At 43.0% G+C, this 19479-nt stretch overlaps 1 protein-coding gene across 1 annotated transcript in view; it reads right to left on the bottom strand.

Moving 5' to 3' along the window:
* LOC310777676 (uncharacterized protein) overlaps positions 1–19479 on the bottom strand; it is a gene marked incomplete at both ends in the record, with an annotated part of 196038 nt that overhangs the window by 112307 nt on the left and 64252 nt on the right. Inside the window, 4 exons of the mRNA XM_083638055.1 lie at positions 1106–1186; positions 2485–2619; positions 15074–15266; positions 17232–17390. Of these exons, the coding sequence (XP_083494181.1) occupies positions 1106–1186; positions 2485–2619; positions 15074–15266; positions 17232–17390 (568 nt within the window). The remainder of the gene's footprint in view (positions 1–1105; positions 1187–2484; positions 2620–15073; positions 15267–17231; positions 17391–19479) is intronic.

The following is a 19479-nucleotide window of genomic DNA, read 5'->3' as shown; positions in this document are numbered from 1 at the left end:
CAATATCATCGCAATAGGATTTTTTTCTCCCTTTTTTTCCCTTTGCAGATGGTCCAGGCCTAGGCACAAATGCACAGGCAATGTAGATGAGTCAGCCAAGGATAAGGAGTGGGATGGCTGGTTGGGGCCTGCGGCTCCTTCCCACAGTGCTAATTAATGACAGACGGGCCTGCATCAGAAACCAAACACTGGGACTGGCGGTTCTGTAGGCAGAGACGCATGCGAAACCAGGCCAGCGGTCGCTGTACAAGACTCTAGCTGTCTGCCTGCCCCACAGCTGGATCCAACCACCGTGAAGACTGGTCAGCTGCCCACACCCCCCACACTCCCCCCCCACACTCCCCCCACACCCCCCTCACCCCACACTCCCCCCCCACTCCCCACACCCCGCACACTCCACCCACCCCCCCCACTCCCCACACTCCCCCCCCACACCCCACACTCCCCCCTCACCCCACACTCCCCCCCCACACCCCACACTCCCCCCTCACCCCACACTCCCCCCTCACCCCACACTCCCCCCTCACCCCACACTCCCCCCCCACACCCCACACTCCCCCCTCACCCCACACTCCCCCCTCACCCCACACTCCCCCCTCACCCCACACTCCCCCCCCACACCCCACACTCCCCCCTCACCCCACACTCCCCCCTCACCCCACACTCCCCCCACACCCCACACTCCCCCCTCACCCCACACCCCCCCCACACCCCACACTCCCCCCTCACCCCACACTCCCCCCTCACCCCACACTCCCCCCTCACCCCACACTCCCCCCTCACCCCACACTCCCCCCCCTCACCCCACACTCCCCCCTCACCCCACACTCCCCCCTCACCCCACACTCCCCCCCACACACTCCCCTCACTCCCCCCCACTCCCCACACTCCCCCCTCCCCACACACCACCCACTCCCCACACACCCCACCCCACACCACACCCCCCACACACACCACACCCCCCACGCTGCAGCTCTGCAGAGCAGCTGGGGAACCAGGCAACTGCATGTTTGCTTTGTTTGTTGTGATCACTTTCTGGCCGTGTGTTGAAAGAAGCTTCAGTGTTTCTCTGCAGGTTGATGCTGCACCATGCTGTCCTACTCACAGTCCGGCTGAAGTCCAACAACGTCTCGTCCTTGGATTTCCCCAGCAAGTCCTCCAGGTCATTTGAGGACAGAAGGAGCTCCTGCGTGGAAACAAAGGAGGGACTTTTCTAAATCAAATAGAATAACGTGTATAAAGTATAAAACACAATTCCAGCCGAAACCAATGAATAACCAAACACACTAAGTCGTTAAATTCACCAGACGTGGATTCAAACCACAGGAGTCAGTGACATTTCTGTTGATCCTCCGCCCCCGATGCCTTTTATCACGCTGCGTACAATATAACACGCCCCCGATGCCTTTAACGACACCATGCGTGAGCCAATCCGAGCACCGGAAAAAAACTCACCCGCCAACCCTAACCCTAACCCTAACCCTAACCCTAACCCTAGCTCAGTTTCCGGCAATGAAATGCCTGACCGAAAAGTGCCCCACATGTTTTTTGCTCCATTTTCGACCAGGAATCCAACGACATCATGCACGAGCCAATCCAAGCACCAGAATAAACTATATGGGCCTGTCTGATTCTCAAGTGAACGAGCAATATAGGTGGCATTTCTAGGTAAGAAGTTGTAATTAGGCTGTCTGAAACCAGTTTGATACATAAGTTCACTGAATTTGCAACCTTTCTTTCTAGCGTTAGGTACCTGGTTATGGATCATTTTCGAGGAACCATACCATGGTACCTTTGTTTTGTTAGGATATCCCATGATACCTTGCAACCCTTACAATCGACGAAGAAGAACTAAGCGAGCCCGAGCGAGCCACTAATGGCGACGCCCACAAAGCCAACCCTATCAGAAAAAAGTGAAACAACGTTGGCTAAATAACAAACGTTTGTCACTTTATTTTTGTTTTTATTCTAGAATAGTCAATAACGTCAACTTTTACTTAATTTCAGTGCAGTCAGAAAAATTTCCGCTTTGAAAAAATGGCCACCCGAAAAAATTTCCGCTTTGAAAATATGGCCACCCGAAAATTTTTTCTCTTTGCATCAGGTATCAATGGGTTAAAGAGCATGGTGCAGGTTAAAATAAAATCTGAATTGACATTTTGGGCTCAAAAAGACACACAGACCCACAGGCCCCCAGGGTATAAATATGGAGGAAAAGGTGGCATTTTATAAATGGGCGTGTGACATAACAACAGGAGTGACATCACAAGAAGAGAATGTTCTGCTGGGGCTGACACACAGGGATGCAAAGTCATGGAGAGTGAAAAAAGGTGACAGATACCAGGGCAAACATAAAACCACTCAGAAATCCTCATATTTTGGGCTGAAAAATGTGACTGTCACCTAAAGGTGACTATTTTGCATCCCTGTGACATCACAAAAGGTAGTTCCATGAAATGGACACTTTTCTCCCTCCTTCCTCACCTCCAGGGTGCTGTCGGTGCGTGGGGAGCGCGCTGGCTTGGAGGCGGTCTGGCCACAGCGTGGTGGGTGGTGGCTGCAGTGCTGCCGGGCGGCGCCTGGCTCTCCCATCAGGAAGGTCAACTGGCGAAGGTGACCCTGCAGAGACGGAGCGCAAAGCACAGTAAATGGCTGTGAAATTGTCTCAGCGTGCAATTATTTAACTTGGAGATTGTGTTACCCTCATCTGTGAGTCTGGCCAGTTAATGACGCACATTTGCATACAGTAATATACACCCTGCACATTTTCTCTTTGCACTATATAGTGTAACAGAGGGAATCGGTTAACTGCAAATATACATTTGAAGAATCTGTCATTCTTGGGAGCAATATTCTGCTTATTTATTATGTAGATATCAATATCATACTCTAGTCTTTGATTTGTTTGTTTTTTTAGCCCCGACTCTGCTGCTCCACTGACACAATGTCCCCACAAGGTTCTGCTGCTCCACTGACACAATGTCCCCACAAGGTTCTGCTGCTCCACTGACACAATGTCCCCACAAGGTTCTGATCTCATCACAATCAACTGATTCTGATCGGACCCTTTATACATGTGCACTATGTGCATAATGTCATTTATGCAGAATCTCAAGCACCCCCCTACACACACGCACGCGCGCGCACACACACACACACACACACACACACACACACACACACACACACACACACACACACACACACACAGAGGTTAGGCAGGTCAGAGATGTCCCTGAGTTCCCATGGGGATACTTTACTCGTGGCCCTCTGACACACTGTGATAAATATGACAGGCGAGACATCAACACAGACTAGATGTCAGAAGAGCTTTGTCCTGAGGCTGTTTTCACTGTGTGTGTGTGTGGTTCAGCATGACTGGCTTTGTTGAAACAAAAGATTAGTATCAACAGTCAACAATAACAACACATTAAGTAAGACCACATGTGGGAATTCAAAGTTACCGTACGACGTCTGCTGTTCAAATGCTAATTCCTCACATCGTTTCGCTGAGTTCAGGCATGCCCGTGTAGCGTGCAGCGTGCACAGCACAATGGATAATGGTGACAAATGTGAATATATAGTAAACACAGCAAGTAAAACGTAATAGCGTTGTTTTGAGGGCTATAAGCTAACAAAGCTGGAAGACAGAGAGAATATCTACCTGCTAATAATTACCTTCACCAACAGAGAGCTCATGTTTCCACCCACGTTTGTCTCTGTCTGGGTGTCTGTCTGTCTGTCTGTACGTCTGTCTGTCTGTCTGTCTGTCTGTCTGTCTGTCTGCATGCATGTCTGTCTGTCTGTCTGTCTGTCTGTCTGCATGTCTGTCTGTCTGTCTGTCTGCATGTCTGTCTGTCTGTCTCTCTGTCTGTCTGCATGTCTGTCTGTCTGTCTGCATGTCTGTCTGTCTGTCTGTCTGCATGTCTGTCTGCATGTCTGTCTGTCTGTGTGTCTGTACGTCTGTCTGTCTCTCTGTCTGTCTGCATGTCTGTCTGTCTGTCTGCATGTCTGTCTGTCTGTCTGTCTGCATGTCTGTCTGCATGTCTGTCTGTCTGTCTGTGTGTCTGTACGTCTGTCTGTCTGCATGTCTGTGTGTCTGTCTGTCTGTCAGTCACATTCCCGTCATAGAAAGAAAAAACATTTTTAACAGGCTTTCTTCTTTATCATGCATTCATAATGTCTTTATGTAGGTCTACCTGCAGCACATTATCTACAGACTCAGAGTTCTAGGAAAGAATCATGTGGCCCACACTGACGTGTAGCGATAATAATAATAATAATATATAGCACTAGAGATGAACTGATGACGAGCCGTAATTGTTAACCAAGTTATATTTAGAAAATAACAATGCTGTACTATGCTATTCTCCCAGTGATGAGTTAGCAATAAAATTCACAAAATCTGCAAAATCTTGTGCAGATTAGGCTCCTGCAGATGCCACACTGATACGTTTAGATATCAGCCGCTCTAGTTTGCTAACCTCTCTGCAGTGTTTAGAACTGAAAACAAATGCTGTTGTGTCGACTTGTTTCATTCAAGAATAGCGCCACTAATCAATAGGGGTGGGAATCACCAGATGCCCACGATACGATACTAAAACAATACTTGAGTCACGACACGATAGTATTGCGATATTGCAATATGCTAGTATTGCGATATATTGAATATTGCGATATTTCGATATATTGTCACTCCTAACTCCTTTTCCTACCTTTTCCTTGACCTCACCGAAAGTAAAACATGCAGTGTTTTTTGTTTTGTTTTGTTTTTGCCCCACACCTAGGCTACATTATTAAGCTTCTCTGGACTCAATACGCCACTGCAGGCGCGGACTGCACCATCGGGTGGCCTGGCATGGCATGGCCTGCAAAAAAAATAAAATAAAAATAAAATAATAATAATAATATCGTAATATCGATACTTGGCGTCCAAATATCGATACAATATCATCAGGCAAAATATCGCGATACTATGGTGTATTGATTCCCCCCCCACCCCTACTAATCAATGTAGCTAACTCCGAGCGAACATTCAGAGCGAACACATTTCACTTTTAATACGAAGGAGCTTCCGCAGGAAATGGAGTTACATCCAGGTAACTTTGATGAGCGCAGAGTGGAGAGAGGATTGAGATAGAGGGGGCCATTCTCCATATACGAGGGATCAGCCACATTTCGGGGGGAAACGGCAATGGGACCCTATGGAGCCAGCCTTGAGTGCTCACTCTAGCCCCGGCTGTGCGTTTTACATTTTAAAAACTGCGACAGTTCAACTTTACCACGACATGCATATATTATACGTCAGACTCTTGAGCTACTTCTGCTCTCACTCAGAATGTCAAAATAGAAGCTATGTGATGTATAGTTTTTGAGATATTCACGTTTGTTTGGCACAAATCATACTAGTTAACTGCTGCGAGCTTCCGCATTTCTGGGGGATTTGTTGTTGTTGTGACGTCACGCTGTTTGGTCCTATTAGAAGTCAGTGTCTCATCAAAATGATTTAGAAGCTGTTATATGAAGGTCAAATAGTTACATATTGGGCCTTTAACGGCTTTGGATTTTTTGTTTTGTTTGTCTGCTAATCCATAAATAAATCCAATCCTAGATGGATTGGATGTGGGAAATGTGCAGTGAATTTCAAACGTGTTGCATCTTAACCTAAACTCTTGATGTCTTGTTTCATCATGTTTTGGCTTTGAACCTCAAGAGATAAACACTCTGAAACAGAAAGCAAGACGTGTCCCTCTGGCTGTGTAGTGTGAGTTATAGATATAGAGGTGTAGAGGACAGTGTGAGTTATAGATATAGAGGTGTAGAGGACAGTGTGAGTTATAGAGATAGAGGTGTAGAGGACAGTGTGAGTTTTAGATATAGAGGTGTAGAGGACAGTGTGAGTTATAGAGATAGAGGTGTAGAGGACAGTGTGAGTTATAGAGATAGAGGTGTAGAGGACAGTGTGAGTTTTAGATATAGAGGTGTAGAGGACAGTGTGACTTTTAGATATAGAGGTGTAGAGGACAGTGTGAGTTATAGAGATAGAGGTGTAGAGGACAGTGTGAGTTATAGATATAGAGGTGTAGAGGACAGTGTGAGTTATAGATATAGAGGTGTAGAGGACAGTGTGAGTTTTAGAGATAGAGGTGTAGAGGACAGTGTGAGTTATAGATATAGAGGTGTAGAGGACAGTGTGAGTTATAGATATAGAGGTGTAGAGGACAGTGTGAGTTATAGAGATAGAGGTGTAGAGGACAGTGTGAGTTATAGATATAGAGGTGTAGAGGACAGTGTGAGTTATAGATATAGAGGTGTAGAGGACAGTGTGAGTTATAGAGATAGAGGTGTAGAGGACAGTGTGAGTTATAGATATAGAGGTGTAGAGGACAGTGTGACTTTTAGATATAGAGGTGTAGAGGACAGTGTGAGTTATAGATATAGAGGTGTAGAGGACAGTGTGAGTTTTAGATATAGAGGTGTAGAGGACAGTGTGAGTTATAGATATAGAGGTGTAGAGGACAGTGTGAGTTATAGATATAGAGGTGTAGAGGACAGTGTGAGTTATAGATATAGAGGTGTAGAGGACAGTGTGAGTTATAGAGATAGAGGTGTAGAGGACAGTGTGAGTTATAGATATAGAGGTGTAGAGGACAGTGTGAGTTTTAGATATAGAGGTGTAGAGGACAGTGTGAGTTTTAGATATAGAGGTGTAGAGGACAGTGTGAGTTATAGATATAGAGGTGTAGAGGACAGTGTGAGTTTTAGATATAGAGGTGTAGAGGACAGTGTGAGTTATAGAGATAGAGGTGTAGAGGACAGTGTGAGTTATAGATATAGAGGTGTAGAGGACAGTGTGACTTTTAGATATAGAGGTGTAGAGGACAGTGTGAGTTTTAGATATAGAGGTGTAGAGGACAGTGTGAGTTTTAGATATAGAGGTGTAGAGGACAGTGTGAGTTATAGAGATAGAGGTGTAGAGGACAGTGTGAGTTATAGATATAGAGGTGTAGAGGACAGTGTGAGTTATAGATATAGAGGTGTAGAGGACAGTGTGAGTTTTAGATATAGAGGTGTAGAGGACAGTGTGAGTTATAGAGATAGAGGTGTAGAGGACAGTGTGAGTTTTAGATATAGAGGTGTAGAGGACAGTGTGACTTTTAGATATAGAGGTGTAGAGGACAGTGTGAGTTTTAGATATAGAGGTGTAGAGGACAGTGTGAGTTTTAGATATAGAGGTGTAGAGGACAGTGTGAGTTATAGAGATAGAGGTGTAGAGGACAGTGTGAGTTATAGAGATAGAGGTGTAGAGGACAGTGTGAGTTATAGATATAGAGGTGTAGAGGACAGTGTGAGTTATAGATATAGAGGTGTAGAGGACAGTGTGAGTTATAGAGATAGAGGTGTAGAGGACAGTGTGAGTTATAGATATAGAGGTGTAGAGGACAGTGTGACTTTTAGATATAGAGGTGTAGAGGACAGTGTGAGTTATAGATATAGAGGTGTAGAGGACAGTGTGAGTTTTAGATATAGAGGTGTAGAGGACAGTGTGAGTTATAGATATAGAGGTGTAGAGGACAGTGTGAGTTATAGATATAGAGGTGTAGAGGACAGTGTGAGTTATAGATATAGAGGTGTAGAGGACAGTGTGAGTTATAGAGATAGAGGTGTAGAGGACAGTGTGAGTTATAGATATAGAGGTGTAGAGGACAGTGTGAGTTTTAGATATAGAGGTGTAGAGGACAGTGTGAGTTTTAGATATAGAGGTGTAGAGGACAGTGTGAGTTATAGATATAGAGGTGTAGAGGACAGTGTGAGTTTTAGATATAGAGGTGTAGAGGACAGTGTGAGTTATAGAGATAGAGGCGTAGAGGACAGTGTGAGTTATAGATATAGAGGTGTAGAGGACAGTGTGACTTTTAGATATAGAGGTGTAGAGGACAGTGTGAGTTTTAGATATAGAGGTGTAGAGGACAGTGTGAGTTTTAGATATAGAGGTGTAGAGGACAGTGTGAGTTATAGAGATAGAGGTGTAGAGGACAGTGTGAGTTATAGATATAGAGGTGTAGAGGACAGTGTGAGTTATAGATATAGAGGTGTAGAGGACAGTGTGAGTTTTAGATATAGAGGTGTAGAGGACAGTGTGAGTTATAGAGATAGAGGTGTAGAGGACAGTGTGAGTTTTAGATATAGAGGTGTAGAGGACAGTGTGACTTTTAGATATAGAGGTGTAGAGGACAGTGTGAGTTTTAGATATAGAGGTGTAGAGGACAGTGTGAGTTTTAGATATAGAGGTGTAGAGGACAGTGTGAGTTATAGAGATAGAGGTGTAGAGGACAGTGTGAGTTATAGATATAGAGGTGTAGAGGACAGTGTGAGTTATAGATATAGAGGTGTAGAGGACAGTGTGAGTTTTAGATATAGAGGTGTAGAGGACAGTGTGAGTTATAGATATAGAGGTGTAGAGGACAGTGTGAGTTTTAGATATAGAGGTGTAGAGGACAGTGTGAGTTATAGAGATAGAGGTGTAGAGGACAGTGTGAGTTTTAGATATAGAGGTGTAGAGGACAGTGTGAGTTATAGATATAGAGGTGTAGAGGACAGTGTGAGTTTTAGATATAGAGGTGTAGAGGACAGTGTGAGTTATAGATATAGAGGTGTAGAGGACAGTGTGAGTTTTAGATATAGAGGTGTAGAGGACAGTGTGAGTTATAGAGATAGAGGTGTAGAGGACAGTGTGAGTTATAGAGATAGAGGTGTAGAGGACAGTGTGAGTTTTAGATATAGAGGTGTAGAGGACAGTGTGAGTTTTAGATATAGAGGTGTAGAGGACAGTGTGAGTTTTAGATATAGAGGTGTAGAGGACAGTGTGAGTTATAGAGATAGAGGTGTAGAGGACAGTGTGAGTTATAGATATAGAGGTGTAGAGGACAGTGTGAGTTTTAGATATAGAGGTGTAGAGGACAGTGTGAGTTATAGAGATAGAGGTGTAGAGGACAGTGTGAGTTATAGAGATAGAGGTGTAGAGGACAGTGTGAGTTATAGAGATAGAGGTGTAGAGGACAGTGTGAGTTTTAGATATAGAGGTGTAGAGGACAGTGTGAGTTATAGAGATAGAGGTGTAGAGGACAGTGTGAGTTATAGAGATAGAGGTGTAGAGGACAGTGTGACTTTTAGATATAGAGGTGTAGAGGACAGTGTGAGTTTTAGATATAGAGGTGTAGAGGACAGTGTGAGTTTTAGATATAGAGGTGTAGAGGACAGTGTGAGTTATAGAGATAGAGGTGTAGAGGACAGTGTGAGTTATAGATATAGAGGTGTAGAGGACAGTGTGAGTTTTAGATATAGAGGTGTAGAGGACAGTGTGAGTTTTAGATATAGAGGTGTAGAGGACAGTGTGAGTTTTAGATATAGAGGTGTAGAGGACAGTGTGAGTTTTAGATATAGAGGTGTAGAGGACAGTGTGAGTTTTAGATATAGAGGTGTAGAGGACAGTGTGAGTTTTAGATATAGAGGTGTAGAGGACAGTGTGAGTTATAGATATAGAGGTGTAGAGGACAGTGTGAGTTTTAGATATAGAGGTGTAGAGGACAGTGTGAGTTATAGATATAGAGGTGTAGAGGACAGTGTGAGTTATAGAGATAGAGGTGTAGAGGACAGTGTGAGTTATAGATATAGAGGTGTAGAGGACAGTGTGAGTTATAGATATAGAGGTGTAGAGGACAGTGTGAGTTTTAGATATAGAGGTGTAGAGGACAGTGTGAGTTTTAGATATAGAGGTGTAGAGGACAGTGTGAGTTTTAGATATAGAGGTGTAGAGGACAGTGTGAGTTATAGATATAGAGGTGTAGAGGACAGTGTGAGTTATAGATATAGAGGTGTAGAGGACAGTGTGAGTTTTAGATATAGAGGTGTAGAGGACAGTGTGAGTTTTAGATATAGAGGTGTAGAGGACAGTGTGAGTTTTAGATATAGAGGTGTAGAGGACAGTGTGAGTTTTAGATATAGAGGTGTAGAGGACAGTGTGAGTTATAGATATAGAGGTGTAGAGGACAGTGTGAGTTATAGATATAGAGGTGTAGAGGACAGTGTGAGTTTTAGATATAGAGGTGTAGAGGACAGTGTGAGTTTTAGATATAGAGGTGTAGAGGACAGTGTGAGTTTTAGATATAGAGGTGTAGAGGACAGTGTGAGTTTTAGATATAGAGGTGTAGAGGACAGTGTGAGTTTTAGATATAGAGGTGTAGAGGACAGTGTGAGTTATAGAGATAGAGGTGTAGAGGACAGTGTGAGTTTTAGATATAGAGGTGTAGAGGACAGTGTGAGTTATAGATATAGAGGTGTAGAGGACAGTGTGAGTTATAGATATAGAGGTGTAGAGGACAGTGTGAGTTTTAGATATAGAGGTGTAGAGGACAGTGTGAGTTTTAGATATAGAGGTGTAGAGGACAGTGTGAGTTTTAGATATAGAGGTGTAGAGGACAGTGTGAGTTTTAGATATAGAGGTGTAGAGGACAGTGTGAGTTTTAGATATAGAGGTGTAGAGGACAGTGTGAGTTTTAGATATAGAGGTGTAGAGGACAGTGTGAGTTATAGAGATAGAGGTGTAGAGGACAGTGTGAGTTTTAGATATAGAGGTGTAGAGGACAGTGTGAGTTTTAGATATAGAGGTGTAGAGGACAGTGTGAGTTTTAGATATAGAGGTGTAGAGGACAGTGTGAGTTTTAGATATAGAGGTGTAGAGGACAGTGTGAGTTATAGAGATAGAGGTGTAGAGGACAGTGTGAGTTATAGATATAGAGGTGTAGAGGACAGTGTGAGTTATAGATATAGAGGTGTAGAGGACAGTGTGAGTTATAGATATAGAGGTGTAGAGGACAGTGTGAGTTTTAGATATAGAGGTGTAGAGGACAGTGTGAGTTTTAGATATAGAGGTGTAGAGGACAGTGTGAGTTTTAGATATAGAGGTGTAGAGGACAGTGTGAGTTTTAGATATAGAGGTGTAGAGGACAGTGTGAGTTTTAGATATAGAGGTGTAGAGGACAGTGTGAGTTATAGAGATAGAGGTGTAGAGGACAGTGTGAGTTTTAGATATAGAGGTGTAGAGGACAGTGTGAGTTTTAGATATAGAGGTGTAGAGGACAGTGTGAGTTATAGAGATAGAGGTGTAGAGGACAGTGTGAGTTTTAGATATAGAGGTGTAGAGGACAGTGTGAGTTTTAGATATAGAGGTGTAGAGGACAGTGTGAGTTTTAGATATAGAGGTGTAGAGGACAGTGTGAGTTTTAGATATAGAGGTGTAGAGGACAGTGTGAGTTATAGAGATAGAGGTGTAGAGGACAGTGTGAGTTATAGATATAGAGGTGTAGAGGACAGTGTGAGTTATAGATATAGAGGTGTAGAGGACAGTGTGAGTTATAGATATAGAGGTGTAGAGGACAGTGTGAGTTTTAGATATAGAGGTGTAGAGGACAGTGTGAGTTTTAGATATAGAGGTGTAGAGGACAGTGTGAGTTTTAGATATAGAGGTGTAGAGGACAGTGTGAGTTTTAGATATAGAGGTGTAGAGGACAGTGTGAGTTTTAGATATAGAGGTGTAGAGGACAGTGTGAGTTTTAGATATAGAGGTGTAGAGGACAGTGTGAGTTTTAGATATAGAGGTGTAGAGGACAGTGTGAGTTTTAGATATAGAGATGTAGAGGACAGTGTGAGTTATAGAGATAGAGGTGTAGAGGACAGTGTGAGTTTTAGATATAGAGGTGTAGAGGACAGTGTGAGTTTTAGATATAGAGGTGTAGAGGACAGTGTGAGTTATAGAGATAGAGGTGTAGAGGACAGTGTGAGTTATAGAGATAGAGGTGTAGAGGACAGTGTGAGTTTTAGATATAGAGGTGTAGAGGACAGTGTGAGTTTTAGATATAGAGGTGTAGAGGACAGTGTGAGTTTTAGATATAGAGGTGTAGAGGACAGTGTGAGTTTTAGATATAGAGGTGTAGAGGACAGTGTGAGTTTTAGATATAGAGGTGTAGAGGACAGTGTGAGTTTTAGATATAGAGGTGTAGAGGACAGTGTGAGTTTTAGATATAGAGGTGTAGAGGACAGTGTGAGTTATAGAGATAGAGGTGTAGAGGACAGTGTGAGTTTTAGATATAGAGGTGTAGAGGACAGTGTGAGTTTTAGATATAGAGGTGTAGAGGACAGTGTGAGTTTTAGATATAGAGGTGTAGAGGACAGTGTGAGTTTTAGATATAGAGGTGTAGAGGACAGTGTGAGTTATAGAGATAGAGGTGTAGAGGACAGTGTGAGTTTTAGATATAGAGGTGTAGAGGACAGTGTGAGTTTTAGATATAGAGGTGTAGAGGACAGTGTGAGTTATAGAGATAGAGGTGTAGAGGACAGTGTGAGTTTTAGATATAGAGGTGTAGAGGACAGTGTGAGTTTTAGATATAGAGGTGTAGAGGACAGTGTGAGTTTTAGATATAGAGGTGTAGAGGACAGTGTGAGTTATAGATATAGAGGTGTAGAGGACAGTGTGAGTTATAGAGATAGAGGTGTAGAGGACAGTGTGAGTTATAGATATAGAGGTGTAGAGGACAGTGTGAGTTTTAGATATAGAGGTGTAGAGGACAGTGTGAGTTATAGATATAGAGGTGTAGAGGACAGTGTGAGTTATAGAGATAGAGGTGTAGAGGACAGTGTGAGTTATAGATATAGAGGTGTAGAGGACAGTGTGAGTTTTAGATATAGAGGTGTAGAGGACAGTGTGAGTTTTAGATATAGAGGTGTAGAGGACAGTGTGAGTTATAGAGATAGAGGTGTAGAGGACAGTGTGAGTTATAGATATAGAGGTGTAGAGGACAGTGTGAGTTATAGATATAGAGGTGTAGAGGACAGTGTGAGTTTTAGATATAGAGGTGTAGAGGACAGTGTGAGTTTTAGATATAGAGGTGTAGAGGACAGTGTGACTTTTAGATATAGAGGTGTAGAGGACAGTGTGAGTTATAGATATAGAGGTGTAGAGGACAGTGTGAGTTATAGATATAGAGGTGTAGAGGACAGTGTGAGTTTTAGATATAGAGGTGTAGAGGACAGTGTGAGTTTTAGATATAGAGGTGTAGAGGACAGTGTGAGTTTTAGAGATAGAGGTGTAGAGGACAGTGTGAGTTTTAGATATAGAGGTGTAGAGGACAGTGTGAGTTTTAGATATAGAGGTGTAGAGGACAGTGTGAGTTTTAGATATAGAGGTGTAGAGGACAGTGTGAGTTATAGAGATAGAGGTGTAGAGGACAGTGTGAGTTATAGATATAGAGGTGTAGAGGACAGTGTGAGTTTTAGATATAGAGGTGTAGAGGACAGTGTGAGTTATAGAGATAGAGGTGTAGAGGACAGTGTGAGTTTTAGATATAGAGGTGTAGAGGACAGTGTGAGTTTTAGATATAGAGGTGTAGAGGACAGTGTGAGTTATAGATATAGAGGTGTAGAGGACAGTGTGAGTTATAGAGATAGAGGTGTAGAGGACAGTGTGAGTTTTAGATATAGAGGTGTAGAGGACAGTGTGAGTTTTAGATATAGAGGTGTAGAGGACAGTGTGAGTTTTAGATATAGAGGTGTAGAGGACAGTGTGAGTTATAGATATAGAGGTGTAGAGGACAGTGTGAGTTTTAGATATAGAGGTGTAGAGGACAGTGTGAGTTTTAGATATAGAGGTGTAGAGGACAGTGTGAGTTATAGAGATAGAGGTGTAGAGGACAGTGTGAGTTTTAGATATAGAGGTGTAGAGGACAGTGTGAGTTATAGATATAGAGGTGTAGAGGACAGTGTGAGTTTTAGATATAGAGGTGTAGAGGACAGTGTGAGTTTTAGATATAGAGGTGTAGAGGACAGTGTGAGTTATAGATATAGAGGTGTAGAGGACAGTGTGAGTTATAGAGATAGGAGTGTAGAGCGGTTATGCTTTGCGTTGCCCGGCACAACACGTCTGAGCAGAGAGAAGACTGTCACCACCTCTGAGAAAGGAAGTGCTCTGTCCTTGGAGCTGTTGAACGGCGTCACCGGGGGAAACCAAAGCGATGGAGAATCCATTTGAAGTGCCAGTAAAGCACAAAGCCACATGTGTTTCTGTAACGCTTCTCCTGACAGAATACTGCCTGATGTGATTCCCACTCTTCACAGATGCTGGCTGCAGCTGAGACAGCATGCACATGTCTTTATTTAGACTGCAGAAGAGGGACGAGGTGGCTGAGGACCGTCCAACCACACACACACACACACACACACACACACACACACACACACACACACACACACACACACACACACACACAAGTGTTCCTTTAATATTATGTAGAAGTGGTCCTTGGGAGGTAATTTGTATAAAAACATTTTTTTATAAAAACAAACGTTTTTATTGTGTGTGTGTGTGTGTGTGTGTGTGGGGGGGGGGGGGGTACAATGTGTGTGTGTGTGTGTGTGTGTGTGTGTGTGTGTGTGTGTGTGTGTGTGTGTGTGTGTGTTATGTGTTGCATGCATGATTAAATGCAAAGGAAAAAGAACTGCACTGTTTGTGAATGTTTGTTGAATTGTAACTGTAGCTATAAAAAAAAAAATCTTTGGCTGTTGCATAATGTGTATTAATATAATAATAATGTGTTCTGGCAGTAAGCCTCTTATCCATTCATAAACCATGACAAAATGTTGCTCCTGCGCACAACATTCACACACGCACACGCACGCACGCGCACACACACACACACACACACACACACACACACACACACACACACACACACACACACACACACACAACTGAACCAGTATTGTAAAAGTATGTTGCTATGTTGCAGCAGCACATAGACCTTCCTCAGCGCTGTGAAGGAACGCTTCATCTTGAGATGAAAACCTTGAGAAGAACATCTAGCTGGCTTGTTCTCTCTTCTTACTCATGTATATCCACTGTGAGAAGGTCCAGCTCCTCAGTGGCCACCTTTGATTTTTTTCCCCCCACAAAGAGGGAGTGGGTTGGAGCAGCTGAAGATCTAGAGAAGAATACATATCAAGCTGGATGGAAACCACTTACTTCAAATGGAGTCTCAAAGCCCTCGATGATGCCTCCAACCAGGAGGAGCCCGTCGGTGGTGATGCCCATGCCGTGGTACACCCAGTCCACGCTCTCCACCAGGGAACAGTCTACATAGAGTGAGAACTGCTTGGTGGAAACACTGACAGCCACATGGTGCCACTCGCCATCAGACAGACCGCCCACGGGGAACCTGGGAGAGACATGGTCATAAAGAGCTCCATGCATCATTATGGAAGCACATCTTTCATTTGGAGGTTTTTCCCTTTAGGTGAATGTTTGCATGGTGGACATGGAGGTGATGAGAGAGTTTCAGACACCTTGGACCCTTGAAAATGGTTTTGAACTAGAACAGAACATTAATTGGACATGCAGCATCTTGACTGCCTCCCTCACCGATTAGCAAATACCAAACTCCAATTACAAACACTTGCCAAATAGTTTCAAGGTGTAACTGTAGATTGTGTGAAGACTGGCTTACAAAAATGCTTAAAAAGTATCTACTATAAGCACAATGTACGGCAAAAGTGCCAGTGAGGTACAGTAGCCAAGTGTGTCTGTCTTCTGGCCAACTTCTCTCTGCTGTCTGGCCGTGATGTATTGCTCCCAGTGCCGTGGCCCAAGCAGAGGAGGAGAACCTGCCAGTTTTCACATACAACAGCTCTTAAATCACTCCACCAAGCAGACAGCCAAGCACAAATGCAACTAGACAGAAAGACACAAACATACATGCACACACACACACGCACACACGCACAAGTGCGCACACACACACACACACACACACACACACACACACACACACACACACACACAAGCTATGGGGAAGGGGTGGGAATTGGTGGTCGAATCCTCAACTACCTGTAGTAGCCAGTGCTCATCAATCATAGTGATGGTTCCACAGAGTTCAATATCAAGTCATCTCTTATTCATAATACAGTATGTATACTGTATATATATATATGTATATATATATATATATATATATATATATATATACACAGTATGTATACTGTATTATTAATAATACAGTATATATATATATATATATATATATATATATATATATATATATATATATATATATATATGCCCACAGCGTCCCAGGCGAGAATCGAACTCAGGACCTTCTAGCTGTGAGGCGACAGCGCTACCGACTGTGCCACCGTATCCTGATACACTGTGATACGACCCAGAGTCAACGAGCAGGTATCCTGATACACTGTGATACGACCCAGAGTCGTCTACCTGCTGTGACATTGGGCATAATTATAGGTTGTTTCTTAGTTGTGAATAAACAACAGCTGCAAATATGACCCAGCCTAGAGTTTAATAACCATGCAAAAGCTAAAACAGATTGTTTATATAAACTGTTGGCTGATAAATTCATTACGACATTGATTACACGCCTCATCCACACTTACTCCTCGTCACTCTATCGCTTTGAGTCATAAAACAAAGAAACAGCATCTAAACAAATCACTTTTGAAGCACCAAGTCATATCTATGAGTTCTGAAGGTGGAAGTACAACGTTAAGAGAAGCACTTGAAGGCAGCATCAGTTCTGAGAGATCGGTGTGACTAAATACAACGAATAAAAACTAACCTCCCTATTTGACTTGTGAAACAGTTAGGAACAGTGTTGGGCAAGTTACTTTCAAAATGTAATATACTACATATTACTAGTTACTTTCATTTGAAAGTAATAAGTTACTTTCCAATATTACTGTCTGTGTAGAGTAACTCGTTACTTATTACACTACTTTTGCATTACTTTCACCAAAACAACAGTAGCAGCAGAATGACATCGCCGCCCTGGGACCATCCCGAAAAATAATTTCAACCGCCTTGAAACCGCCAGTGTAAACAATCCAAAATTCTAAATGTTATTATTTTCCTTTGTTATTGTCATCTATAGTGGTTATTTGCATAAGAACACAGTTTGATTAGGAAATGATTGTATCTTTTTTTAAATATGTGCTTGGATTTAATAAAATGTAACTCAACTTGTAACTTGAGTTACTTGACAAAGTAACTGGTATAATATTACTGAAATCATATAAGTAATAAGTTATATTACTGAGTTACTGCTAAAAGTAATGTATTACATGTAATACATTACCCCCAACACTGGTTAGGAATGAGCAGGTGGACTCACTCATAATGGCGTTGCTGCGTGCCGATGAAGATGACGGCGTGGGCGCTGATGCGTAGCTGCAGCATGATGTGGCTGTCCGGGCTGAGCATGGTGACCACACTGACCTCCTCACGCGGGGGACTCCGGAGCTGCACCAGCAGACTGAACTCATCTGCAAAGCTGCACACAAATACACACGGACACACACACACACACACACACAGACGCACACACACGCACGCACGCGCACACGCACACACACACACGGACACGCACGCACGGAGGGGCACGCATGCATGCACGCGCACACACACGCGCGCACACACACACACACACACACACACACACACACACACACACACACACACACACCCACACACACACACGTTGTTTGTACACTGTACTGTGTCATTTCCTTTTGCGACCGAGTGTTGAGTAAGATCTAGTTAGGCTCTGAGAGGAAGTTCAGGTGAGCTTTTAGTCTTTTAGAAAACATATCCTTTAATCCTTTTTCTAGGGTTGCAACTAATGATTATTTTCCTTATTGATTATTGTCGATTATGTTCTCTTGACTAATCGATTAGTTGTTTGGTCTATAAAATGTCACAAAATGGTTGAAAAATGTCGATAATTTTTTCCCCAAAGCCCAAGATGATGTCCTCAAATGTCTTCTTTTGTCCTGACCAACAGTCCACAACCCAAACATCAGTTTACCGTCACAGAAGTTAGAAGACTAAATAAACCAGAAAATATTCACATTTAACTCATTCAGGGCCAGTTTAGGACTGCCAATATTTAGCACAGGCCAAAGATTTTCATAATTGTTGGTCATCTTTCAAGACCCACAGTAAATTATCTATTAGCACCAGAGTGATTTGCAATACCTCAAAATGAAGATGTACGTCTCTGGGTTCACCAGGGGAAAAAAAGTGAGCTTTTAGCATGTTCTGTACTCTACTTATAGCCATTTATATACACCCTGTTTTCCCCCAGAAGGTCTCCCAGAGAAAATAAACAGGAGAAAAGGCAATTTTTGTAAAAGGGCACAATCTCAGGCATAACTCACTCTCAATTCTTTTATTTTGAACTGTATTGACATCAGACATGTAAATATTATTCGTTAGGACACAAATGACAAAAAAAATATATATATATATATATATATATACACATGAAGTGCTTTTTTTTTACATTCAACAATACAGTTTACTCGGTGTGAGTGTGCAGACAGACAGACAGACAGACAGACAGACAGACAGACACACACACACACACACACACACACACACACACACACACACGATCCCCCTTTTAGATTTCTAACCCCACATAGGATAAGCAATAACCACGCCCTGTGGCGCTGGGATTGGCCAGGAGCAACACTGGAGGGCACGCAGCCCAGCGATTTCATGAACCAACTGAAGAGCTCTTGAGAAGGACAGCGGGCTGCTGTGACTGCCTTCTGCCCGCTGCTGCCTAGCTGTTCCTGTGTTTATTTTGATTTGTTCTGGTACACCCGTCCTCGTCCATGTCTCCCTGTCATATCCTCTCTGCTTTGATCGTTCCCGTTTTCCCCTCGGCTATTCAACACGTCCTCACCGCCCTCGCAAACTGATCGATCATTTCCTCATTCCTCCGATGATCAAACACATCTCTTGATTACTTTCTCCCGTTTTCTCCTGGCTGGCACAGAGGAAGGCGACTCCAGCTCGTGCAGCGCGCCGAGGGCGTTTCAATGGCGTTTCTCCTGTCTGCACAAGGAAGCGTTACCCGTTTTCTACTTTTCCTCTTGCTCAATTTCAAAACAACAGCTGCGGTATGTGTTTGATCGCGTGCTGTCGGCTACCCTTTGAAGGCAGGGACCTGTGTCTGTGTCACAGGCTGGGCAAGTGTTTGCTGCACGCGCTGCACCAATAAAAACAAAAACACGTCAAACACGTCATTGGCGGGGAGGGCTATTTCTGATAACACGTCAAAGACGTCATTGGCGGTGAATGAGTTAAGAAGCTGGAATGAGAGAAGTTTAGTTTATTTTTCTTCTTAAAATTAGTCTAAAGAATATATTATAAAATAGCCAATGACATTTTCTGTCGAGTGATTAATCGATTGATGGACCACTCGTTGCAGCTCTACCTTATTCCCCCATATTTAAACTTGTGATAGACTCTATTCCCTTTATCATATTTGTGAGATTATTAGTGGGATTATTATTATTATTTACTTATGAGTTTTGTGCTAACACTGTTTGAAAAATATGACTACAGTACTA

The sequence above is a fragment of the Poromitra crassiceps genome (genome assembly GCF_964638095.1).
Source record: "Poromitra crassiceps genome assembly, chromosome: 6".
Lineage (NCBI taxonomy): Eukaryota > Metazoa > Chordata > Actinopteri > Beryciformes > Melamphaidae > Poromitra > Poromitra crassiceps.
Note: the sequence above shows the minus strand (reverse complement) of the source record. Positions and strands in the feature narration are given on the sequence as shown.